The 27392-nt window shown below is 34.7% G+C and overlaps 6 protein-coding genes and 1 pseudogene across 6 annotated transcripts; 4 read left to right on the forward strand and 3 right to left on the reverse strand.

Annotated features, from left to right (window-relative positions):
* The first annotated feature begins 111 nt into the window (after window positions 1–111).
* Window positions 112–2338, forward strand: LOC120160618 (annotated as a pseudogene).
* Window positions 2339–4266: 1928 nt separating this feature from the next.
* Window positions 4267–7047, forward strand: LOC120160619. The gene has a single exon (XM_039170990.1). It carries the CDS (start codon window positions 4267–4269, stop codon window positions 7045–7047), a length of 2781 nt encoding a protein of 926 aa, XP_039026921.1.
* Window positions 7048–7259: 212 nt separating this feature from the next.
* Window positions 7260–7845, reverse strand: LOC120160435 (putative RING-H2 finger protein ATL19). The gene has a single exon (XM_039170854.1). It carries the CDS (start codon window positions 7843–7845, stop codon window positions 7309–7311), a length of 537 nt encoding a protein of 178 aa, XP_039026785.1. The 3' UTR covers window positions 7260–7308.
* Window positions 7846–11258: 3413 nt separating this feature from the next.
* Window positions 11259–12692, forward strand: LOC120160357 (E3 ubiquitin-protein ligase RMA3-like). Its single transcript, XM_039170783.1, has 2 exons — window positions 11259–11371; window positions 11902–12692. Exon 2 carries the CDS (start codon window positions 11903–11905, stop codon window positions 12629–12631), a length of 729 nt encoding a protein of 242 aa, XP_039026714.1. The 5' UTR covers window positions 11259–11371; window position 11902; the 3' UTR covers window positions 12632–12692.
* Window positions 12693–13737: 1045 nt separating this feature from the next.
* On the forward strand, window positions 13738–16316 carry LOC120160300 (putative pentatricopeptide repeat-containing protein At1g31840). Its single transcript, XM_039170721.1, has one exon. The coding sequence runs from the start codon at window positions 13846–13848 to the stop codon at window positions 16234–16236; it is 2391 nt and encodes a 796-aa protein (XP_039026652.1). The 5' UTR covers window positions 13738–13845; the 3' UTR covers window positions 16237–16316.
* Window positions 16317–16892: 576 nt separating this feature from the next.
* LOC120160378 (putative nuclear RNA export factor SDE5) lies at window positions 16893–21200 on the reverse strand (the record flags this gene model as incomplete). The annotated part of the gene is made up of 11 exons (XM_039170796.1): window positions 16893–17176; window positions 17445–17515; window positions 17667–17770; window positions 17854–17921; window positions 18123–18179; window positions 18485–18579; window positions 18766–19023; window positions 19149–19221; window positions 19463–19540; window positions 19896–19921; window positions 20525–21200. Coding segments are annotated over 11 exons (1650 nt in total), but the record flags the coding sequence as incomplete, so codon positions are not given.
* Window positions 21201–23728: 2528 nt separating this feature from the next.
* Window positions 23729–26838, reverse strand: LOC120160620 (MLO-like protein 11). The gene is made up of 15 exons (XM_039170991.1): window positions 26701–26838; window positions 26566–26623; window positions 26203–26435; window positions 26009–26125; window positions 25867–25927; window positions 25702–25796; window positions 25519–25593; window positions 25354–25439; window positions 25118–25167; window positions 24961–25001; window positions 24706–24876; window positions 24572–24607; window positions 24244–24311; window positions 24099–24159; window positions 23729–24019 (listed from the first exon to the last, which is right to left on the reverse strand). The coding sequence occupies exons 1-15, from the start codon at window positions 26836–26838 to the stop codon at window positions 23729–23731; spliced, it is 1581 nt and encodes a 526-aa protein (XP_039026922.1).
* Between the last annotated feature and the right edge of the window lie 554 nt (window positions 26839–27392).

Consider the following 27392-nt stretch of genomic DNA (forward strand, 5'->3'; position numbering starts at 1 on the left):
TTCATATGATGCTGATCGGATCAATTTAGGTTGGATCCAATGCAAAGCCACAGCGGTTTCTTTTCGGCCCCATTAGATGCAATCAAGGGCGTATCCAAGCCTACCTAGGCGATGGCCCATCCCATGTCAAAAAGTTTAATTACTTATTTAGTCACCTAATTATTATTTAATTTTTATTTTGATTATCTAACTATTATTTATTTTAAATTACACTTAGTATTACGTTTTAGTTCTATTTTGATCCCTCGTCTTTAAAAACTTAGTGGTAATGTTGATATGTCATAATAAGTTAATGTCATGTCAAGATTGAAAACTAATTAAAAATGACATGCAGTAAATCCAACTTACTGGTTTCTCTTTAGTTCTTCTGTAAAGAAGCAAATTGGTGCTGGTAGTTTGATGTTTTCAAATATTCCTCCACCTATAGAGGCATTAAATCACACTATGATTGCGGAACCATCCATGTCTTGGTGGCTGCCCCCAATTGAACCAAAATATAATCCCCCAGTAAGCATAATATCTATTCAAGTTTTCCTGATCCAGTAGATGGTGCTTACATTACACCTCAAGAACTGGAAGATATCAAAAACAAGAGAAATGTAAATGAAGAAGAAATCCTCAGTAAGTTCCAACTTTTTAAACAGTTTGATACTGTTGAAGAGTTTTTGGACCATCACTATGCTGCCAGTGGATCTTCAACAAAGCAGGTGAGTGGCTTTCAAAGATTTATCATGGTCTTCCCTATTTTATAGTTATGTTCTTATGTTTTCAACCAGTAAACTTTGTTTTTATCAATTTTTCTTTGTGGCAGGCACCGAAGAACTGGGCAAAGAAGATTCAGGAGGAGTGGAGATTTCTTGAGAAGGATTTGCCAGGTGAGTTTGAAGTGTTTTATTTTTCTTTGAGGGATTTTTCATTTACATAACGTGTTCTTTCTTTTATCATCCCTTCTAAGTAAATACCATCGATTAGTGGAATACTGCAAGCTTGAATTATGACTCAGAGTACACATTAAGTTTTGCGCAGAATGTTAACAGCTGAGATCTTACACTTTGCTTGTGACAATTTCCCTTTTACTGATGGAATATATAAATAATATGGTTGCTTACGAAATATAATTTCTACCGTTTCAACAGATACTATTTTTGTTAGGGTGTATGAATCAAGTATGGATCTCTTGAGGGCTGTAATTATAGGAGCAGAAGGAACTCCTTACCGTGATGGTCTCTTCTTCGTTGATGTTTTCTTCCCTGCAAGCTATCCTATAGTCCCACCAGTATGTAATTGTTTATAAATTTGATTGCATCGCATATGATCAAATTTTTGGTCTGATTAGTAGGAATTCCTTTGCAGCATGTTTACTACCACTCTGGTGGGCTTCGACTGAATCCAAATTTGTATGGTTGTGGAAAGTATGTCTTAGTCTTCTTAACACTTGGTCTGGTAATAAGAATGAGAACTGGATACCTGGTATGTCTACCATGCTCCAAGTTCTGGTATCTATTCAGGCTCTAATCTTGAATCAGGATCCATACTTTAACGAGCCTGGTCGGGCCCGTCATAAAGGCACACAACAAGGTGAACTATTGTCCCGAAAATGCAATGAGGATTCATTCGTTTTGTCACTGAAGACAATGGTCTACTCAATGCGGAGGCCGCCAAAGGTATGCAGAAGGAATTTCTTTTAATGTTTTCAGTAGGCATTAAGGCAGTTGTGTCAACGATATTATAGGGACATTTTAGTACTGAATGTGAGTTGGAATGTATAACATAAATTACTATTTCTTCTCTTTTTTGCTTAAGATTCTAATAAATCCATGTTTGGCTGCAGCATTTTGAGGATTTTGTTGCGGGTCATTTCCACAGGCGTGCTCAGGATATTCTTGTAGCATGGAAAGCGTATATGGATGGTGTTCAGGTAGGTTGCCTGGCAAAAGGCGGTGTTCAACATGTCGATGAAGGTGGCAAGAGCTACTCAAGTAAGTTTAAGGTGTCTGTTGCCGGATGTGTAAATATGCTCGTGAAATAATTTAGTACACTCGGAGTAGAGGACTGTGAGAAATTCCTCACTGTCCCCAAATGTCGACATAATCGAGTTGATGACAACATTCGCAAGGTTTCAGTATAGTGAACTACATTTTAAAATTAAAATTTTGAAACTGGATTAGGAATGGTTTCATTTATAAATATGCATAGCCAGTTTAAATCGAGTTGTTAGCAATTAATTTAGGATTGAATTGAGCAGTGTCGTATGCTTTCCTTCATAGGATGCTCACATAGTCTCTGACGTTGTAAATTGACGCATATACGGATGGGGGTATCGGTTCTTTTCAGAATTTTCAATCTGTTACAGTTTGAGCTTAGCATGTTATTTTGTTAATATAAGGATTATATGCGTTCTAGTTGGTCGAACAGCTTTTTTAAGCCAAGATGTTCACCCTATTCACAGTGCATGCCAGTTAAAGATAGAAGCATATAAGGTGGGATTAATACAAGTTAATTAAAATTAAAATTCCATAATTAATATAAAAATTGATATTAAATTATAAATATTAAAATTTAAATATAAAATCTACTAAATATTACATCTATTAAATTGATTGTGTAATTACATTTTCCTTTTACTTCATATGTTAGGGAATGGGGCACAAGAAAGTCAATGTTGATTTTTGTTGAACGATGATGTCATATAGAGTAAATTATGGTTTCTTCCGTAAACCGAAAGCATGGTCGAAATTTTCCGCCCTCTAAAAATCAGGTCAACTTCAGCAAGTCTTCAAACCAAAGACTGGGCTAAAAAGTTAGCTTGTGCCTATTAAGGGATCGAATTCGAGATAATATTAATTAAAATTTTGAACATATATATATATATATATATCATGCTCAAAAAAGAATTGGTTTACTATGATTATTATCATTAACCGTTATTTAAAGTACTAACATGTCATGTTAAACGTATCTTCTTCCTTTTTTTTCTCTCTTTATCGGTTTAAACCCGTCGAAAAATATTCTAGTCTCATCAAATTACAACAAAAATTAAAAGGTAAAGTTTTTTGATTTGTCACTTTCAATTGTCAGATAAATTTAAAATTGATCTTTTTCTCTTCTTTTGTTTTTTATTTGTTTATTGTTTGCTACTATTAGTGGTTATAACTGGTTACAATGATCAAATGAGACTAGTGACGGTAGTTTTGTGGTTGGTTTGATCGTGGAAGGTATTTGTGACTAGTGGTGTGGTGTTTGGAACTTGGATGAAACGACGGTGATGAATGATTCGGCGGTCGTGAAAAGATTATGAAACTCTTGAGTACGGTAGATACTTTATTTAGAAATGCCAATAATCAGAAGAACGGTGGATGGTGAGGAAATAAGAGAAAAGAGGTCGATAACTGTCAATTAATATGAGAAACTTAAGGGCTTTTTGAAAGAAAAAAAGATCACTCTAATGTATCGTGTTAGTATTCTTAACGACAGCTGACAATAATAATCGTACTAAAAAGAGATTAAAAATTCAGTAGTTATATTATAAGTTTTAAAAGTTTAATGAATAAATTACAAATATTTTAAATTTTTAATAAACATTTATACAACTTACCCTTAATTTTAATAGGATAATGACTTGTATTATAAAAAATTGAATTTACTTGTATATTTGAGGCACGGCAAGAGGGAAGACTCGGCAAACTTCCCTCAACGCGTATCGGATACGGCAGGACATGTCCCATTCATGTTTTGTTTTTCTAGTTTACCAAAGAGAAGAATCACTACAAAGTCCACAAAAATCCATCATTTTTCATTGATTTTTAATGACCTCAACATGTTCCAATGCTTTCATTGGTTCCACCTAAAGACTAAGCACAGTAAGCAATTAATGAAAATGAAAATATTTTTTTTGTTTGTTCTTCCGATTTCTCAAACTTTATCATGATTAATCCGAACCGACCCAAGTTACACACTTAATTTTAATGGGTGAGTCTATTAACGAGGTACAAAACCTCGAACTAAAGACATGTTTAAATTATATCATTTTATTTACGGATACCAATGACTCACGCCAAAATTACCTATCTTTAAAGTCCCAAGTCTTTGGCAGCCATTTTCTCCCAAGCACTTGAACTTGGAAGTTTCTCATGCAATTGCATGGACCACTACGATTAGCACATCAAGTGGGAGCTTAGAATTATATATATTTCATGCCATTTCACAGTTTGCAGTATAAGTTCATCACAATCTTGTTGTCTGAAAAAAAAATCAAGCCTTGTTATTATGGATTGTTCCATATTCTCTACTTCAACAAAGATTTTGTTTTTCCGTGCTTCCTTGTTGTCTATCATCTTGTTTTTCACGTGTCTTAATATAGTCCGTAGCACTGCAACTGAGTTTCGTTATGGCGGTCACTGTGGTTCAGTTGTTCCTGAATCGAAAGCAGTTGATGAGGAGTTCAAAATCTCACCATTTCCTGGACGTCAAAACGGTTACTACAACGGCGGCAATAATGTCCTGAATCGTAGCTCCGATCAGTATTATTATCCACCTGCGTCGAAAGTTCTCGTTTTCGAGACTCACCATGTTTATACGACTCGTGTCGAGGATGTCTTCAAGGTGGCAGGAAACCTGATCTTCCAAAGCTCGTACGACTACGAACAGAGTTTCTCCAATCATGGGAGATACTACTATCCGTATTCGAGTGATTCGGGTGTTCGTGGAACTCTGGACTTCGATTTTCATGGATTCTGGTCGAGAACGACCGGGAAGCTTTGCATGGTTGGATCGGGTTATACTTACTCCAAAGAAGGTAAACTGCTTCGTCTTAGAGCTGTTCTTAAGTTGAACAACGTTAAGGATTCAAGTGATATCAATACTTTAATTACTGGAACCATGGATAGCTTGAATCCTGCCGATAATCCGAATTACTTCGATCCGATCTCGGTGTTGATGTTTCCTCAAGGAAGCTACAGATACACCAAGGTTTTGAAAAACTTTATTCAAGGGTGTCCTGGGAGAACTGATGTCCCAGAGAAGTCATCTCTCAGCTTATCAAGGACTAGACATGTATGTGATGTGTTCTCGGTTCAAGATAATGCTTTCGAACTCGAGTATTCTAGTGGTTGTGGTTCTTCAAAGAGTTGCAGTCCTCTTGGTGACGGCCTTGGATATTCGCCCCGGTTTATGTATTTGAGCATGATTCAGTGCTCGGATGATATGCTAAGCTTGAGGTTTCTGATAGAATTTCCTGGTGATAATACCTATATGAGGTATTCTAGATCTTCCAATTTCAGTTCTTCATTGATTGGAGAAGGATCTTGGGATTCAAAGCAGAATCGGCTCTGTATTGTTGCTTGCCGAATAGAGGATGCATCAAGCAGCTCGTTGGAGAAGTCTCATGTTGGAGACTGCAGAACAAGGTTGAGCTTAAGATTCCCAGCAATCTTGTCTATCAGAAACACTAATACTCTTGTAGGTGAAATTTGGAGTGAGAAGGCTAGGAATGAATCCGGTTTCTTCGATACGATTGTGTTCCGTGACACCGAATATAACAGGGGGCGAATTCAACTTCAAGGTTTGAAGTATGAATACATGGAAACTGACCAAGTAAAGAAGTCATGTCCAAAGAAGAGTATCAATGGGAACAGCAGTAGACAGTACCCGGATGGCTATTCTGCAGACATGGCTTTTAGTATGTCAATCAATGGTCCAAAAGGAAGAATCGGATGGGGTTCGTCGAGTCCTCTTGCGGTCGGGGATCAGCCTCATCAGATTTTTCCCTTCCTAATACCATCCTCAAGCTCAAGGCCTAAAAGTTCTGATGCTGGTGTCAGCTTGCTTAATATCAGCTATGAGATGAGAATCAACCTATATCGTTCGGAATTGTTTGCTGGCCTCGATCCGTTTAACCGAACTTCAAATGGATATTTGAATATCCTTATTTCTGCTGAAGGATTTTATGATGCTGAAACAGGTAATCTGTGCATGGTTGGCTGCAGACATTTGGGGTCACACAACAAAACAACGGACTGCGATATCGTTGTAGATGTCCATTTTCCTCCATTGAATTCAGACAGGAAAGGAAGCAAAATCAAGGGAAGCATCAAGAGCACTCGGAAGAAAACCAATGATCTGCACTTCGAGCCTTTGGAGTTTTCAGGAAGAGCTTATTATTGCAGTTGGGCAGCGGAATCGATTTGGAGAATGGATTTCGAGATGGTCATGTCTGTCATATCCAACACTCTTGCGATTGTCTTTGTAGTACTTCAAATCTTTCATGTGAGGAGGCACCCTGGAGTTTGTCCTTCGGTTTCACTTCTCATGCTTCTTATTCTAGCCCTCGAATACTTAATCCCTTTGGTTCTAAATCTTGAAGCAATGTTCGATCAAGATAGCGAACGAACCATCTGGGCAAGAAGTGGAACACGGCTAGAGATGAACGAGGTGATCATTAGAGCCGTAACAATGGTGGCTTTTCTGCTTCATATCCGTCTTCTGATGCTCTCATGGACAGCTAGATGTTCCGAAGAAAAGAACAGAGCCTTGTGGATTGCTGAAAAGAGGGGGCTCTACTTATGCTTACCAGTATACATAGCTGGAGGTTTAATCATCAGCATCGCAGGGCAGCATTCGTCGTCCTACATAGAGCAGACCATTTTGGGAGGATCTAGAGCATATGCTGGTTTGATCCTTGATGCCTTTCTTTTCCCACAAATCGTCTTCAACATGTTCCTGAACTCGAAAGAACTGGCTCTTTCTAGATTCTTTTATATTGGATTCACCCTCGTTCGCCTGGTTCCCCATGGATATGATCTCTACAGGACACACAACTATGTTGATATGACCGACTCATACATTTATGCAAATCCTACTGCAGATTACTACTCAACTGCTTGGGACTTCATTGTTCCTATGTTGGGTCTGTTCTTTGCTGCAATCATATACTTACAACAACGCCTTGGAGGTCGATTTTTCCTTCCGAAGTGGTTCCAGGAATCAGTCACATATGATGAACTTCCAGTGGATTCAGAGGAACAATCTCCATTGAAATCTAGCTCCTAGATACACCATTTGTTACTTCTACTTGCCATGGAGATGTTTCGAGTTCTGTTTCCGAAATAATACCGTTACCATAAACGGGTCTGATGTTTCGAGTTATGTATTCTGAAACTGGTATTCTCATCCGATGCATGTATTCGAATATATGGAAAAAATTTGGAAAAAAAAAAAGATCCGAACTTGAAAAAGGCTGATTCATGGTTATAAATTCCTTTTTTTTTTACAACTATGACCAATACATTATACATGCAATGTTTATGCATCTTAAATACATCTTCTACAAACAGGGCATGTTAGATGATTCCAGAGCCAATGATCAATGCACCTCGAATGAAACATGTGCTTACAATCCGGAAAAACCCTGCATGGTTCACCAACCACATATTCATCCAAGCAAATCGGACAGTCTTCGGTTTCCATCGGATGTTTGTCGACCCCGTAAACCATCGGAGGCAATGCTTTCTCCATGGCCTGCTGCCTCAACACTTGTCTGCAATGAATTCTCTCCGGGGAACCTTCGACCGTATCCAACGGTTGCAAATAGTGAACTATTATCGCACGGTGAGTCGCAGTCCGAACTCGATGAATCCCTCTTCTTATCATATCGGAAAACAACTTCCCGAATATCGGCCAATTGAGACATTCACAGACAACGTAATCGAACAAGAAGACGATGGATGTAGCAATGATGCAGGCTCCAACAATGCAGGATAATAAAACAATGGCAATGCCAAGGGCTGCAAGAGAAGATATTATAAGAGGTAAGTTTATTGAATGGATTTCGAACCTTGGAGTAATCATCTTCATAAATGTCTGGTTTTTCCTTTCTTTCTTTTTTCTTGAAAATTACTTACATAGAAAATAGATATGACAGAGAAAAAAAATATGATGTAGATCCAGATTTCTTACAATATTAGAAAATAGATGGCATTGACATAGTTATATGTATACTACATGGAAAAATGTAAAATTAATCAGTTCAGGTGTTTATTAGTTGTTAAATTCTTGATAACATCTAAACTAGCTAAATTTAAAATATTAAATATAAATATGTATATTTAATATGATCGATTTTTCCCTATCCTATCATATATTTACAGAAGCATAAAAAGGTAATAACACTTAAAAATATCATTTTAAAAATACTCGTTTTTGACGATCAGTGTAAAGTCGTGCCACGTCAGTTGTGCTTCTCAGAAAACGTCGAAATAAAAAAAGACTAAAAATATAAAATATTATACGGATTTTTATAAAAAAAAATTACAAGTCTGATTTAAATAGAATGCCCTTTTCATAAGCACGAGCTAGACAACACGAACTTTTCTGATCTAATAAAAATTCCATATTGTGCGCGCTCTTCAGAAGCACGAGCCTGAGGGTAGCGATAACACATGTTTATAGGCATTGTCTATATGTATATAATTTCTCTTTATCATTAACAACATTAACATATTCTACAGACGTAACGTAACATTAATTTTGAACATATAGATGATAAAAATAAACTAAAACGTAACATTTAGTTTAATTTAAAAAAAATAACTGAATGACGAAAACATAATAAAAATAATATTTGAGGTATTAAATTTATAGTTTAGTTACTAGACGAGTCAAAACTGATAGTTTAGTTACTAAACGAGTTAAAATTTTAACGACATGTACTAAAATGAAACAAAAACAAAAAGTCAGGCATGGTTTTAAAAGAAATTGAAAATTTAAATACTAAAACGAACTAAAACTCATAGTTTAGGTACTAAACGTGTAGTTTATCTATAAATTAATTCATACACTGGCTTGTCTCTTGTCCTCGGTGTGGTTAGGTAACCTTGACAAGATCCGAGAGTTTGTAACCAAAACATTAGAATAGTAATAATAATAATAAAAGAAATCATTGCCTGTGCTTCCAGCGGGATCAGATTATGGATAGATGGCTGTGCTTCATTGGATGTAGTTGCAGATTCAACAACAGATTGCAACTCGAGTCGATGGATAAATCTGTGCTTTTAACTGCTTCAAATTGGCCGCGGATAACAAAGCAGTGACAATGCTGAAAAGACATATTAAGGTTGCTAGTTGCTACTCATTTATATTTCATGTTATTTTCATCTGTAGCTCCCAAGGATTTATGGTGCTAAATGCTACTAAAAGGATTTTCGTTTTGTAGGTAGCTGCAAAGGCAAGAACAAGAGGATATGACATTGTCACACCGGGAAGTGAAATCCCACGATGGCAACATTGGAGTGTTCGATTCTAATAATTTTATTGACGAGAATAAAGTGATTAATGATTTATCTCTTTTGATTTCAACGTAAAACGATCGTGGGACTGACAAATAGGTGGGTAAAAGTACGCAAGTAAATCAGAGTTTGGAACAACATCAATTAACTTCCAGAAGATGAAGCCGCTTGATATACTTGAACTGTTATCATCACAATGTAATGTTGAATTTTCTAGATTACATATTGAATCTCAAACTAATATGTATTTCATGGTTGAAATTTCTCTTCAATTATTTCACCATATTTATGCATGCATGCAAATTCCCCAAAATTATCTCACCGTCATACCATGTGTGTATGCATGCATGTTCCCTCAAACATAGTAGGAGCGAAGTTAAAATTAAATTTTAAATATATGTTTTTTTTAAATAAAAATTAGAATCAATCCATCTTGAAGAACAGAGAATTGACAAAGTAAGATCATATACTTGCGGGTGACAAGGTGACACGGCATACTATTTTAGATAATATATTTTTATTTTTTTTTTTTGGAATTCTTGATCCTTATTCTTTGAACTGACTGGGGGAGTGAAACGCAATTTTTTAATATTAATTTTATTGAGAATGACAATATATGATATGTGACGATTAATTAATAACAACGATTAGATGAGTTGATGTTTTTCTGTCAAAAAAAATATATACGGAATTATCATCTCATCACGTCGTTAACAATTTAATTATTTAATATTTTTTATTAAATTAAAAGTGATATAAAATAATATACGATCTAAGTATTTTTAATAATTTGACAATAAACGTTTTACCATATTTGCAGTTATTAGTGCTCGAACTCGTAGTCTCTAAAAATAACGATAATTATTTTAACTACTAAAATAAGTTGGTTCGTGCTAATTAATTAATATCTTAATTGAACTTAAAATCAAAATTCAATATCTGTATTGAAACGTTTTAAAATTCAATATCAAATCGATATAAATCTAATGTTTAGTAACTAAAGTTGCAATTTACCTTAAAGGAAAAACAAAAAGTAAACATCAAATTTCAAAATATCTAGAACTTCAAAGATTCCTCAGAATTCGTCTCCTTTTGGAAATGATGGAGAGTTTCTAGAGATTCAACAGCTTAGGCAACTGCTGAGCAAGAAAGAAACAGGGCAGGTTAGGCAACTTCGTTTTTTGTTTTCTGTTTTTTTTTTTTGTTTTTGGTCTGCTTCATCTGTTCATTATTTCCGCGTTCTAATTTGCATGTTCCTACCAAAGCGAAATTCCAGTTATCCAACGAACATAATAGCATAATAATCTAATTTAACTATAAATATAAAAACATTTAGTAATAAAAAAATATTATTTTATCAACGAAATTAATTCAAATAATAAGTAATTTAATATCATTTAAATATATCTCGAATTTAAAATTTTGTATACGTAAAAAATATTTATTAAGAAACTCACCAACTAAAATAAAATATAAAGAACAGGAAGATTAATAAACTTTTGGATAGCATCGTCTAGTCAGCAAACACAAAATTTACCTAAGGTGAAAAAAGCAAGCTCTCTTTTTTTATTTTTATTCGGTTGTCACATTCTTATAGATGTTGGTTCTAACAATATTTTATTTTACTGCTTGAAATCTTTTAATTTTTTTATTTTAAATTCTCTACGTGTATCTTTTTAATAATTTAAATTTAATTTAAATTGCAGCTCATACTCCTGATCTTATCTTCAGTTACCAATACAATCCTTTATCCAATTTAACTGATTATTTTTTAAAAATAAATTAATAATAAAGGAAAAGGAAAACAAATGACTGCTTGCTGTTTGTCCAACAGAAAACAATGGTGTACTCCGCAGGCCGCAGCTGTTTCTTATTTTTTCACCCACTGAAATTTTTAAATAGGCCACGTGTCCTTTCCTTCTCCTCTATAAATATTAATCTCTCTTTCTTCTCTTCATCCCCATTAAAATCACCTCATCCAAACCTAAATTTACACAAAGGAAACAAGAAAGCAAGCTTGGAAATCCAGTTTTTTTTATCAAAGAATAACCCAGTTTTCATTTCGGTCTGTTTCAGCTTCCTCTTCACCGGTAAGTTCTATCTCCATCTATGTCTCAAGTTCTATCATTTTCCCCCTTTTGGGGGTGTATTTGTTTGACCATGTTTTGGTGATTTCATCTGTGTGTATAATGATAAAGGATAGATTTTTCATCTGTGTATATAATGATAAAGGATGGATTTCTCGTTTCCAGTTTGGGTTTCTGATTCTTGAAATTATTGAATATTTTAGAGATAGATTTATTCTTGGAAGAAGAAAATGAAAAGGGAAGAAACGGGAATAAAGAGGAAAGCGATTTGGTTTATTTTAGCTTAGAACATTACATATCTATTTGATATTCTGGAATTTAAAATAAGAAATCATTTATCTAGTATGATTTTATATTAGGAGACTAAATTACAAAACATAATATCAATAGAAAATATGAATAAAATAATTAAATTATACGAGAATTTTAAATTTGCAGATGAACTATCATCCGGTCAGCCCCTTTAGTCCATCCCTATTTGAAATGATCCTTTTATTATTTTATATGGGTTCTAAACTGTTTACATCTTGCAGAATGGCTATGGAATCAAACTTAATTGAGCAAGGATCACACTTTGCTCCTGATGGAGATATTTCACTCAAGCACAAATGGAATTCGATACCAGAATCAACAAAAGAAGTAGAAAAAGATTCCGGCTGCTTCGATTGCAGCATTTGCTTCGAGTCTGCAAAAGACCCTGTAGTCACCCTCTGTGGTCACTTGTACTGCTGGCCATGCATTTACAAGTGGCTTCACGTACGAGCTTCTTCCCTCGATTCAGGCCCGCAACATAAGAACTGTCCCGTGTGCAAGGCGACCATCTCTTCCGGTTCATTGGTTCCCCTCTACGGTCACGGCACATCTTCGCAGTCACATTCCAAGAATCCCCATTCAGATATGGTCATTCCTCAAAGACCACCTCCTACATCGAACATCACAACCACTTCTTTGCATCTAAATCACCAGCAATACTTCCCTCACCCTCATGGAGGATATGCAACCTTGGCATCATCCGACCTCGGTGGTATACCGATGATGAATTCGTTCCATCCAATGATTGGAATGCTGGGAGAAATGGTGTGTGCTAGAATGTTTGGGAGCTCAAACACAAGTATGTTTGCTTATCCTAACCAGGCTTCTTACCCTTTTTCAAGGAACAACAATCTTAGGATGAGAAGGCAAGAAATTAAGGTCCACAAATCTCTTAGTAGAGTATCCATGTTTCTTCTGTGTTGCATCATTCTTTGTCTTCTCTTGTTTTGAAAAGTATTGAACTTTAGCTTGTATAGTCGCAAAAAGAGAAAAAGAAGTTATTGTTGGAAAATTTATGACGAATTCACTTGCCATTGTTCTAACTTTTCAAGCATAGTAGCATTTTCCATAAAGGAAAAAGAGCTCTCTATTTAAGACCATTTCCTACATTTGAGCTGACCTATTCAACATGAAACAAAGACTTTGTTTCCTTAACATGCTTACATTGTTTACTAATAATAATATTTAGGGGTGTTTATTGTTCAGTTTTAACTGGTTAACGGTCTATTAATTAAATATTATATTGGTCAACGGTCTTTTTATCGATTAATTCAATTTAAAATTGAATAAATCTAATTAATGAAAAATATTAAATATATATTTGATCTCTTTAAAAATCTCATACTTAAATAATATGAGATTTGTTATGATAAAATTCATACATTATTTATATAAAGAGTTTTTAAAATGTTTATAATTTTATACCTATGTATTCATTGAGTAATTGAAGATAATGCTTATATACACACATTAATTTTTATTATCTTTTTTGAAATAAAGTTTTTTACCTTTTATTTTTATTTTTTTTCATTTTGAGAAATAAAATATTCGATGTTCTATTTTAATAAATAAAAAAGGAAAAAAAATATTCAGATAAATTTAATGTCAATAAGGAGGAGAAAAGTAATATATCTCGATTCTATATTGATTAAATGGTGAAGATTATAGATTACATTAAGATAAGGTCAAAGTTTTAGTCGGTTTTAGAAAAAATCAAATTGAAAAGATGAAAAATTAGAGAAAAATGAATATTTTGATATCAATTATGTTAAAAAATGACGAACAAAACGAAGATAAATAATCGTCAAAGGAAATAAAAAGATTAAAATGTTAGATTAAATATAGAAAAAAAACAAAATGTGACGTTCATATTAAAGAATTAATGATAGAACGACTTAAATCCGTAAAACTTGAAGTTTATCGAATTAATTTTTTTATATATATAATTGAATGAAAAAAAAACAATGAAAGTTAAAGTGAGTAAACTGGTAGTTTACCCTTTTAATTATGGGATTAACCTAATCATGAATGACGAGTGCACCTTCAAAACGCCACGAAGCTCGAAACGAGAACAGAGCAACCGACCAAACTACCAAACTCTTAACGATAATAGGAATAAAGACTACATCTTTCCAACAAAAACCTCAGATGGAAGTTCCCATCAGATGTTGTCTTCAAAGATTCTGAAAAAGCCATTTTCTTCCTTTCCTACCAGAACCTTATTAGACCTAATTTATCATTCTTCTCTTCAACAACAACACCCCACTGCCTTCATCAAACCCGTGCTTTTAATCCTCAAATCCAAACCCAATTCTGCTCTTAACTTTTTCAAATGGACCCAAAGTTTCTCAAACTCTCCCCATGCCTTACCCTCCTACTGTGCGCTTATTCACCTCCTGCTACGCCATGGAATGTTTGGTGCCGCGGCACAGGTGTTCGATGAAATGGTAAATCATTCTGCTACAAATATCGATGTTCTTGAAGCTTTTAGTGAAGGTTTTAGCGATTTTGGCTCGAACCCAGATGTCGTTTTTCGGTTTTTGTTTGAAAATTACAGTAAGAAAGGGATGGTGGATATGACTTTTCATGTGTTTATGAAAATGGCTAACGAGGGTCTTTGCATCTCCAACAATTTGGTTTATAGGGCGTTGGAGTCTTTTCTTAATGCGAATTGTGTTGATATAATTGTTGATAACTATGGCGAATTTTGTAGATTTTTTAGAAGACGAGGCTTTTGTGCTTATGGGATTGTGATGGAAGGGTTTTTGAAGAAGGGGGAGGTTGGGAAGGCCTTGAATTTTCATTCAAGGACGGTTTTGAGAGGTTTAGAGATTGACATTGTTGCTTGTAACAAGATTTTGAAGGCTCTAGCTGTAAATAAGGAAATAGGAACTGCTACCAAGTTGTTTGATACGATACTAGCTTTTGGACCGTTGCCAAATGTGGTGACTTTTAGCACATTGATTAACATGTATTGTAAAGAAGGGAAATTGGATACAGCATTTGAGCTTTACAATGTTATGATACAGAGGAATGTAGTACCTGATTTAATTCTGTATTCTATACTTATTGATGGTTATTTCAAGGCAGGGAGATTGGATGAGGGGGAGAAGCTTCTCTCCGATGCTTTAGATCGAGGTATCAAGTTGGATGTAGTTGTTTTCAGCTTGGTTATCGATGCATTTGGGAAGGTAGGGAATTTGGGAAGAGTGGTTCAGCTTTATAAGAGAATGTTGGAGGAAGGTTTATCACCTAACATGGTGAGTTACAGCATTCTCATAAGTGGATTGTGTGGAAATGGTAGGATGCTAGAAGCTTGTGGCATTTTTGGTCAAATTATCAAAAGGGGCTTTGAGCCATCTCTAATAACCTATAGTAGCCTCATCGATGGCTTTTGCAAGATGGGAAATTTGAAGGATGGGTTTCACCTGTTTGATGATATGGTAGAGAAGGTCCATCAACCGGATGTTGTTGTTTATAATGTGTTATTAGATGGCCTGTGCAAAGAAGGGATGGTTAGAACTGCTCTCAGGTTCTTCTTTAACCATGTAAGCAGGGGTCTAAAACCCAATATCTTCATTTTTAATTCCTTGATGGATGGTTATTGTAGGTTGAAACAGTTAAGGAATGCCGTGAAGGTGTACATGTTAATGAGAATGTATAGCATACAACCAGATATAGTGACCTACACTTTGCTTGTTAGAGGTGCTTCTAAGCAAGGAAAATTGGATGATGCTCTGTTAGTTTTTTTCCAAATGCTGAAGAGGGGTTTTCGTGGAGATGCTATAACATACTGTACCCTCATGGATGGATTCTGCAAATATAAAAATCCAACTACTGGATTGCAGATATTTAAATTGATGCAAAGGAATGGAGTAGCTGCTGATATTGCTGTATATAATGTTCTCCTCAATATGCTTTTCAAGGAATGGTATTTAGCAGAGGCATCGACGCTGTTCTGGAAACTTGTTAAGAAAGGGCCAAAACCCGATATTATAACATACAACACGATGATATGTGGTTACTGCTCATTGCAAAGATTGGATAAGGCCATTAGCCTTTTTAAACAGCTGACTACTCCCCCATTAAGACCCAATTCAATTACTCTTACTATATTGATTGATGCTTTCTGCAAGGAGGGTAGAATGGATGAAGCTATGTTGATGTTTTCCAAAATGTCAGAGAAGGGTCCTGAACCCAATGTGGTAACATACGGTTGTCTAATTGATGGCCACTTCAAATCGCTGAACATGAGGACTGCCGCTGAGCTTCACGAAGAGATGCTCGAAAACAAAATCTCTCCGAATATTATCAGTTATAGCATACTCATCGATGGCCTTTGCAAGCAAGGATTAATGTTGGAAGCATCACTCGCATTCCGCTGTGCTTTGGATAGACATTTACTGCCTGACATTGTTGCATATTCGATTCTGATCCGTGGTTATTGCAAAGTGGGTAGGTTCATCGAGGCCAAGTTGTTATGCAAACAAATGCTCATGGACGGAATAGAGCCGGATGATCTGTTAGAACGAACCCTTGTGGAATATAATCTCTAGGATAGCATGGAAAATGAGTCATGTACAGAGATCTTCTTGTAGTCCAATTTGTGCTCATGGATGACTGATTTACATTTACAGGGCTGAATTATATTTCTAATTTACAAAAGAATGTAATACTGAATTTGCTCAAATGTTAAAACCTGTTTTGAAGAGTATTATATTGAAAAAAAGGTTAGTGTTTGGTGAATGAAGTACTCTTTTATATGTTTTAAATTAAATTATGAAGTTAATGATTAGTAAATTATGCGTTTAATTAGGGCAAGTATGTTAGTTTTATAGCATTTTATGTTCTAAATTATTTTTTTAAATAAAATATTGTACAATCTAACACATTAATCTGTTTCATGCTCAAACTTGAATTCAATGTAGCTCGGCTTCCTCAATTGTTTTATTGTTCATATTTTATAAAATATTTGAAAAAAACTATATTTGTATTAATATTTACATATTTTTAATTAATTCATTTCAAACCGAATTAACTCAAAGTCAAATTAAATTGCAAATAATACATGTTCGAATAATTAGAACCAAATCAATATAAATTAAATTGAAATCCAAAATATATTCAGATTGAGTCCATGAATCTTTAATATGGCATGGTTTAATTACATCTGGTTCTCATTGTCATTTCAACATTTGGTTTCTCCATGGAAATAAAACATTCTATAAATTTGATAGCCATTACCACAAGGTTCCGGTGTGAGCAATAGATGTAGCCATCTTATCCGCAAAACTCAGCATCTGCACAAGGTTTCTTCGTTATTGCTGTAGTGCTCTAAATTATTTAACCCTTTTAGTTAGAAGAATCCCCTGTTTTCTTATTTTCCTTCGCGAAACTCAGTTCTTTAGGGTTGATTACATCAACTCGAATCGATATTATTCTGCCATTCTCTTCTTCGTTCCATTTAATCGATTCCTTCTCTAGCTGTTTCATAATCTGCAAAAGAATATTTTTCAAGCGTTTAACTTATAAAACAAATAGATCGTTTGCATTATCTATATGATGATTAAACTCAAGTTAGCTTGCAATGCATAAGATTTCGTAAATTGCTTAACCATGTCAGGAGTTCAGTTAAGAAGCTTAACACAATCATACAAGTTAAGCCTGCTGTTGAGAAACTAATATAAAGATTGGGATGTTTGTTTTGGGGTTCAAAAATATATTCAAAGTACAATAAATAATAGTTTGAAACAATAAGTCATACCAATCGTCTTCGAGCTGCCTTTTTAGTATCTTCTTCAATGGTTCCCACTATAATCCTTAAATACTTAATAGCTGTGTCAAAATGAGTAAATGAGGAGTTATGGTAGTTTACTAGTAAAATATAAAGTACTGTGTGATGACCTCAAGATGAGTAAATAAATAAGTTATTGTGGTTTACTTGTAAAATACAAAGATTTGAGAATAGAAGAGAGTGGTAGCTTACTAGGGATGCCAGATACAGAAGCTAAATGGATTCGGAGAAGATTAAGAGCTTCCTTGGGTTTGAAGTTACGCAAATCAAGAGACATAATTTCATCATCTGCGCAACTGAATTCAAACTTTGTGACACCATTTTCAAAAGCAACAGAGCAAATTGTATAACAACACTAAGAAATTAAATATATACCAACCTGGATTCAAGCATCTTTGCAGATGATTTTTCGTCTGCCTCTCGAGCCTTTCTGTTAAAAATGTGACCCTAGACATTCACCAAAAGAAATAAAACTCATCAAGAATTACATCTAGTGATGAGGATATTACCACTATAAAAGTTCTTTTAGGAATTGTATATTATTATTATTATTATTATTAAACCGCCTTTTAATTTTCAGTTGATCGAGTGTTGAAGATTGATATAGGAAAAAATATATCTAAAGAGCGGCAAAGATCTGAATCGTACTAGCTCCATGATTTTAGTTGCTCTTGCCTCGTCACCCTCAGCATATGCTTCAGCAGCCTGGAAGTTAATCAAGATTGTTACCAGTATTCACACGTTTCAATTTAAAAATCACTCAATAGAAGCATTGGCACTGTAATGCTGCAAAATAGGCTGAATGAAGAGCAAGTTCTTGAGACGTTGCAAAAGAAAAGGAATCGTGAAACTTATTAGATGGCCTCATCATATATCTTTAAAACTAAAGCAGCCTAATGATCATTATTTACCAACTTTGGACTTGCTTTTCTAAAACTAGTTCAATGAAAAGTTTATAGAAAGATATTTATCGAGTATATCTTCAACTTTTTGCAGATTAAACAACTTACAGCTTTATAGTATTCTTTCATAGTCATCCAATACTCCTTCACAGCTTGACGTAAGTCATCGTAGCTATTCTCATCGTCGTCACATTGATCTTCCACTGTAGAAGAAACCAAAAACAAGAAGGTTATGATGATCAGAAAAGTTGTTATAGGAATAGCAGAAATGAAAGAAAATCATTAACTTCGTCTGCAATGTTCAATGGATTGATGTGTATGTATGTCTATCATGCAGTCATGGGAGTAACAACTCTATCGCAATATGAAAGCATATGTAAAACTTTTACCATCTTTCGAAACTTTCATCATTTCTACAACATTTTTTGTAAGGCTTGTATCTTTGTCCTCGAGAGGTTCGGTCACCAATTCACCGAGTGCCTTTGATCTCCTCACCTCACTAACTACACGGTTTCTTTTTGCTGCTTCCTCGGATGTTTCAGTAACAGTGAACAAAGCTTCTAAGATTTCTCTCTCTTGATTGACTTTGTCTTTGTTTCCTCTTGGAGATCTTTTAGGATTTCTTATCATAGATGCAGTAAAGGTGCAAAGAATAACAGTAGCAGAATTAAATATAAGAACCAATCAACGGCAGCCTTCCTCGAAAACATATTTGTTTCAAAGAATTAAAAGTCCAACAACGACAACAACAAAATGAAAAAGGAAATACACCTTTGAGAAAAATCTTTGGATTGCGGTTTCCCTTGGATTAAAAAGGATTGGTTCTCCAGACATCTCCCCGTGAACTGTACAAAGGATTGTGGAGAAAAGATGAGTAAAGAGACATGTAACTTTCAGACAGGAATAATTCCTGTCAACTGCGGGGGTTAATATGATATATGACACATTACTGGAAATATGAACATTCGCACAATTCAATTGTAAAAAAAACCAGTACTATCATCTGAATTTTTGAGAAGTTGATAGTGCTTTCTGCTAGAAACCATAAAATAATTAGGTACTGAAATGGACTAAACTCGGCCTCACCTTTTCAGCAGCTATACCAATAACATCATCAGATTTCGCTAAAGTTGAAGCTGACATATCAAGCAGTTTGTCCATGCTCTATATGACCAATAAAACAAACTAATGTCATCAACTGAGGTTGGGATGATAAATTAATTATAGATCAACAGGAAGATGTTAAAATGAATGCAACATAGAGGCTGAAACTGGAAAACGTTGAATGTTCTTTCTCTTCCTTCAAATGACCAACCGACATTGAGAGTTTAAGTCATGATCATCACAAAATCTGGTCTCTCAGGAAAAAAGGAAAAGAAAAGAGAAAGTACTTCCTATGAACAGAATCTAAAATGCTCGTGAGTTACAAAAAATAGTTGTTATCTGATAGAACAGAAACTAAACAAAAAATTCATTAGACGCATTCAAAATTCAAGCTCAAAGGGTAGAAATTTTTCACCTTGTCCACATCATACCCGCAACAATCTGCAAATCAAACAAATGGCGAGGTTAAGCATATTATGAACTCAAATAGTAGCAACAATAGACAAAATATATATGCATTTATATATATTAGTTACAATCTTGTATCCTACTAAAGAGAAAGTATCTTAAACTGACTGCATTGTTTTCTAAGCTAAAAACTATCACTTCCAATGTGGAAAAATAAAAATTTGAGACCAGGGCTTCGAGAGATGGAAAAGATAAAGAAACCAAAGGAGGTAGAAAAGGCCTAGGATAAACTCACACAATCAAACATGTAATAAAATGAACAAATTACTGATCGATATATAAGCATATAAAGAATGAAGAAGAAACTCATGCATAACAAAATCTTGGAATCACAAAATTCCAAGTCAAGGATCATAAAAATGATGATCAGATTAAAAGGGAAAAAAGCTTGGAGCGAAAAGAAATTTAAAACAAAATCAGATATTGTCCTCTGCCTACATTCAATCCATTAATAATGTCAATGCAGTGCTAAGAAAGCAAAGTCTTATAAGATCCGACACGGTCAGAAATAAAGATAGCAATTTGCATGATGAGAGCAGTAAACAACTCAAAGACTAAATAAGGTAATGGATTTACCAAGTACTTCTTGAATTACGGATTTGTCAAGTTGAAATCCATCTCCTAGCATCTGAAACAAAAATTTCTCAAGATCACCATTTGTGGTGCTATTCCTAGTTTTTCTACTTGATGGATCTTCTTCACTCCATATCAAAGATTTAAGTAATTTCTTTGAATCTATTTCCACAGGTTTGGTAGCATCAGAACAGTTCTTTCTTGACGACCTTGGTTTAACATAGTTTTTTCCTATCACACCAGCAACACTGCCTGCTGATACAGAACATCGTTTTGACTTATATGTTCCGATATTGAGATTGATAGATGTATTTTCTGAAGATGTTGTACTTGCACCAACAGACTTATTTTCATATGCATTGGATGTTGCTCTTGAAGTACTTCCATGGTTTCTTGCATAGAGAATGTCGCCGGTAACATTGACATTTCCTTTTGCATCGTAATAAGCAGAAGCAATGTCCTCAAGAGAAAACTTCGAACCAAAAGCATCAAGCAGCTCATTGAGAGCTTCCTCATCAAAAATTGAAGCACAGGCAATGCCTTCCATTCTAATATGTCCTGCACAAAAAGAGAGGAAAAGGAAAAGAGATGTATAAATTTTGATGAACAGATATGATATTGGAAGAAAACAAATATGGTTGGGAAAGAAATACTGAAAAACGAGCAGAGAACAACTAATTTAGCAGGCCAGCTGAACTTTATAAAAGTGATGATATACTTGCCAGATTTGCAATTCTTTCTCTATACCGCCTAATCTTTTTTATTGTATTGAAATCATTAAAAACAATTGATGTAACGGACAATTCGTTACGAGGTCGAAACGGCAGTTCATCTCAGTCCACATTCAGGATCACATGAGAATCACAACTGGAGTCACATGATCCACAGCGCAGTTTGAAAGAAGACCTAACAAATCAGGTAACTATGGCGTTTGAAAGCGGTCTAGCAAATAAGGTAATTGAATTATAAATTATATCAACATTCAAATGACTAATTTCTTGATGGCCCTACTTAGAGATATTCAAATAAAAACCAACTAGTAATCAAGAAAAAACCAAAACCAACTATGATTTAGAATCATTCTTTCTGGTGGCAGATGTGATTGTACTCGTAAATGCAGAATTCAAAACCTAAAGGCAAAGCAGAACCGTTTTTTCAAAGCAATGCCAAATTGTCTATAATTTTTTTACCCTTTTCTGTTTTATCAACTAAACAACATGTATTAGACATGTAAAATCCAAAAATGCTGTAATTCGAATAAGAAAGGAAACTTTAGTTAATAAAGAAACATCTTATTTTATAGAAGTTCTGATAAGAAAACTGGACAACACACAAAAGAAAGCAATGGAATAACTTATATTTATCTCTCTATCTGTTTTTTTTTTCAATTCATCATTAACCAAACAGATGAATGTCCAACAAATCCAACTATTATGCAATAGAAATGATCAACAAATCCACTTCTGCAGCAATGAAAATGTTAAAATAAAAAATAAAACAATAAAAAGGTTTTCATTTTTCTTCTGCATTCATTGTCCACCGGTTTCTCTGTAACCAAACAATGACCAAAATTCAGAATCGTTACTCGAATCTTCAAGGAAGGATGATAGGAGTGAGAAGTAGATGAATAAGATCGAGCTTACCTTACAAAATATCATCATTTCCACATAAAGATCAAAGTAAGTAAAAGTATGATTCAGAAAACAAAGAACTAAACTTTTTGGCTACCAAAAGGAAATCAAAAAGTTTGTGCTGAAAAAAAAGTGAAAAAAAAGTTTAGAATGAACCTGCACGTGTTGAACGTAGTGATGAGTCACATTGTATTTCTGGAAGAATTGACATCATGAAACTCAAGCACAAACATAAATCTGACATCAGAAAATATAATTTGCATGAAAAAGTGATCAGGCCAGAGTTGCAATGTCACAGAGAGGATTAATGGTAAAGATTGAATGAATGCATGAATGGTTACCTGAAGTAAATTTCGCCTTTTTTTTTTTGTTCTTTTTTTAGGTTAAGCTCAGCATCTTCAAGGAGTTAAAATCAGATGAAAAGGGTAAAATCAAAGGGCTACTTGTTAAAGAATCTGATGATGCTCTGTAACCCTATTTCAGTAGAAATTATATCATTAATTATTCTCACTAGTAGGAGTGAGCATATCGAGTCAAGTAAAAAATTTCAGGTATTCGAATTAATGAATAGTATTTTATGATATATATATATATATAATGATTAAAATCGTAAAATGGAATTAGTTAGTATTATAATATTATAAATATTTATAATTAAATTTAAACAAAAATTCAAATAATTCGATTTTAATTTTATAAATTTAACTCAAAATTTTTAAATAAATTTAAATTAAAATAGAACTCATCAACTACTCATCTCTAACTCTAATATTTTAAAAATGAGTTAATATACATTCACGCTTAGTAGATGGTAACTCATTATTAATGACATACAACAATTACGATGATAGTTTATTACGACTCCAAATTATGATCATTTAAACATAGTTACGATTCCTAAACAAAAAAAAATATGATTTTATTTAAGATAAAATACACTAAAGATCACTAAATTATGTTTAAATGATCGTTTGATTACTAAACTTTTAAAAATTATAAAATGCTTATTATAATTTTCAAATAGTTACAAATGACAATTAAGTTTATTGAATTATTACAAAATGATCCTAAAACAAAATGCTTATTATTGAAATATAATAAAATAGTCATTAAATTTATGGAACTTATATAATTGATTAGAACATCATTTGATTATTTTGTAATAACTTGATAGATTTAATAATTATTTTATAACATTGTACTTTACCCTTTTCCTTTTGTTAAAAAATTTAAAAAGCTTTCATTTTTCAGCTTTCCTAACTCATTATGCTGGTAATTCACAAGTGGTCCTTGGGGCTGATGTTTGTATTGCAAGAATGTTTTTCACCTACGGTAATGGTAATTACTTGTTTCTTGTTGAGCTTCAATAGATGAATCTCTAAGATCAGTGATGGATGTTCTACTTGGAAATAGAAAACTACGTGAACTGCTTTCTTTGTTTTACAAATTCCTGTTACAGTGTACATGTTACAATCTGTGAACCTATGAATCTGTTCTTCTTCCGTCAGAAGAGGCCTATGAATCTTGGACGGAACAGAATGAAAAGAAAATTGTGAGCAACCCTCTTGGAGTTTCGTTAGAAACTTCCGAAGGTCCATCTGCGTGTGACCCTGGCTGCTGGTTGCATCTCGATCTCACTTGATGTACTAGCACGGGATGCATAAACATCGGTCAGTCGATGAAGATTTTCATGGACTGACGTTAATGTGGTTAATGTGCTTGTGTCTGTTTGGATGGCTGAATCATCGGCGAAACGCGCATGCATTCTCCTTCTCTTTCTGCTTCTTCTCCTAGCCTCCTTACCCCATCCATGGATCGTCTCCCTTACGCTTTGCGGAATTAGAGCCGCCTTAAAGTTTGTTCCCATCTGAAACCAGAGTTGTGAATGAGATTAAGTGCACATAATCAACCGTTAATGTCTTTGTCCATGAACAATTATGGTATACCTGAGTGACCAGAGCATAGAGTGGCAGAGTGATGTAGCTACACACAAACTGCCCGGCAAACCTACGAGGTACAAATGATAACTCAAGGACCGATACTGACAAAAATTTCACGACGAAATCGAGACTAGAAAAAATGTATACATACCCCAAAACAATTCGCATGTAAACAAGCGTATGGTTACTGAGGAAACATGAATTATAGCCGAACTGCCACTGCAAAGATATCAACAGAAGGTAATTATCATGCCAAGATCCTACATGCCTCTGGGTTATACCATCAGAGTTTGATTCTTATGTTTATATCTCATGTTCTGTAAGGCTTTTTTACTATGTGAAATTACAAGAAGCATTCAGCCGATGTCGCAGAAATATAGCAACACATATCGACGGAGAATGGTGCATTCTATCATATGACAGAAAATCATCTTCAACATTGTTATTAGATGTCGGTGCAGTCGGGGAAAAGAAAGTACCCAGTACCAAAAGAATGAAGCTAGTTCGAATGAGTTCTGCAGAGAAACGAAGCAAGAACATTAGTCCGACGAAACAAAATACAGCCTGAGATGTAAAATTCTTGTACTTAGACTGATTTGCTATAAACAACGACCTGGAATAGAATGAAATGGATAAGGTACAACAACCCTTCTGGCTTCTTAAACCAGAAAAGTTCATCTCGAGGCCTCAGCCTTGCTTCAGAACAGTAGCTGGTTATCCCGGCACTCTCAAGTGTCAACGTCGCCATGACATGCTGCAACTTTGCTCCCACAAGAAGAACAAGCTGTCACATGAAGTTATAAGCATACAAAATCAGAATGACATTAAAGATTACAGTCCAAGTAATCCGAGCTAATTCTGGACTTACAGTAATGGGAATGATAGCTATCCAGAAATAAAGATAAGATCCTGTAACACGAACGCACACCATTCACATAGGTGACAAGATCGATATCGTCGTTCCTACATAGTCCTCTGCGCTTTAAACAAAGCGGAAACAATGGCTGAGTTGAAATGTACAATACCTTTCACATTGCATAGCGTGAAGACGATAACAAAACCCCAAAGAGGAGCGCTGCAGGGAGTTAAACGAACAGATTGTTAGCAATCTGCAATGCTAAAATCAACCCAACCATTAAGCCGACAACGAATGGCGCTGTAAATCATTCGATATAGAGAAAGATAACGACGGATGCACGATGTAGGAGCAATCACAGGCTTCATTAACAATTTGACTGAAAAGTATGAATACATTACTTGCCTAATACCAACTATCTTTCGAAATTCTTCTTCCATGGAACGAACCATATAGTTGTGAAAATCGTATTTTGGGGACAGATTGTGATTCTGCCATGAATATGAAAGAAAAAAAGGCATAAGCATTCATAAGATTACTTCAATGAACAAGGCTATAAACAACACATACTGTGATGAACCCCTTGCGAAGAGTCAGATAGTCATTTTTAACAACCGACCACCCGAATTGCCGGAAGAAGCATATCTGCAAGTCGAATATATGCGAATGAGAAAAAACATACAAACGCATCACAAATCGACAATGAATCAACTCTTGCAGTAAACGTAGCAAGAAGAAATGCTCTGTACCTACCAACCAGATAATGGCTCTGTTTTTCGTCAAGGGGTTCGATCTGTGGTTTACAACGAAAGCTGTTTGTCTTTGCATTAACGACTCTCTAGCTTGTGCTGCACCAAATAAACCATAATCAATCATATAATGTCTTGAAAATTAAGGCATCAAACTGTTTGAACATACCAGTTAAAAAACCATGTTGTCCCTTTCGAGTTTCCTCCTCCCATGCCCTCCATCTATGAATCTACCAAAATAGTTATCAAAACGTGAGCAAATAATAGCAGCATAGAACTGTTAATTCCTTCATAACAATCAAAAGATCAACCTTCACGATTGCAAGTAGCATCGTTAAGCAACTGTAAGCTATATGTGTGATCGCCATTACGAAGATGAAGCGATGCAACTGCTCGAGACCTTCATGTGAAACAAATGGCTCATGACCCTGCATAACACAATAATTCAATGGAAGATCGTGTAGAAAAAACATGCAGAAGGTTAAAATATGGATCAGCTACATGCCTCTTTGCAGTTGATGGTGTTCATGCCTCTCAACATTCTCGGAAATGAGCTAAAATCGGAAGCCGTCAAAAGGCGACGCTCTTTGGAGGAATCATTTTCATCTCCTTCATCCGTCTCAAACCTGGAGCATGGTGCGAAGGTACCATGATAGAACCTTGATGAGATGCAGATATTAGCTATTTCTGTCGATGTTGCTACTAGGAGGAGTGACATGAATCCAAGCAGCATTAACTCTGAAGAATTTCATTTTGTAGTAATTTTACGATAAATGAAGTGATGGTAAATATGAGTATGGGACTCGAAAACCGAACCAGAAAACAACATTTCATACGTTTCATTAGGTTAAAAGTTAATGAAATATACCTTCTTTCATCTTATCCAAAGCTTTAAGCAGAGGTTTTCTCTCAGTTTTCTTTAACCACTGAAACAAAAAATATATATAATACAGAAGATGTTATCTTTACATTGAGCCTTTAACGATCAACACACGATACTCACGCTGGTTAGGTAGTGAATTGAGCGCTCCACGATCAAAGAAACTGTAACAAAGAATGTCAACACAGTAGCAAGAGACCATGTTGGCGTTGATGCAACTGATCTCATTTCTTTATCATCCTCCTCCACACTTTCCACCATTTTTAAACACTCAAAAAATCCTCTAATACTTATACTGCCTCAATCTTAAGCTACAACCAATGCTACCCAATATAAAAAGAAGAAATCAACAATCCATGATATTACACTTCAAGAACAATACACAAAATTTTGGAAACCAGAAAGCCATATCCCTCTAAATCTTAAAAATCCACAAAGTTGATCTTCAAATCTTCAAACTTCCTCCTATCCTTTGAATATTAAAAACTTTGAACCCATAAACTTCTAATCCATGATATTTCCCCCTTCTTTTCAACCTTTTGGAAAGAACCCGAGTTTTAGCATGAAAAAGGAAATTGCATGCAGTATTGGGTGGCGTTTCCTCAGCTTTTTCGTTCATGCAATGGTAAATTCTGATCACACTGAAGAATTAAACCACCATGAAAGCCAAAAACTTTGAAGAGGAGAGTTTAATACTTTGAATAGTTTTTGGCCTCTCGAATATTCAAAGCTTCTTCTCTGTGTGGAGTCTGAGCTCTTCTTCTGTATTAAATGTCCATTTTTTACAGTTCTACGTAAATATAACGAAAAAAGAG

Source organism: Hibiscus syriacus, unplaced genomic scaffold, assembly GCF_006381635.1.
Source record: "Hibiscus syriacus cultivar Baekdansim isolate YM2019G1 unplaced genomic scaffold, ASM638163v2 tig00111392_pilon, whole genome shotgun sequence".
Classification (NCBI taxonomy): Eukaryota; Viridiplantae; Streptophyta; class Magnoliopsida; order Malvales; family Malvaceae; genus Hibiscus; species Hibiscus syriacus.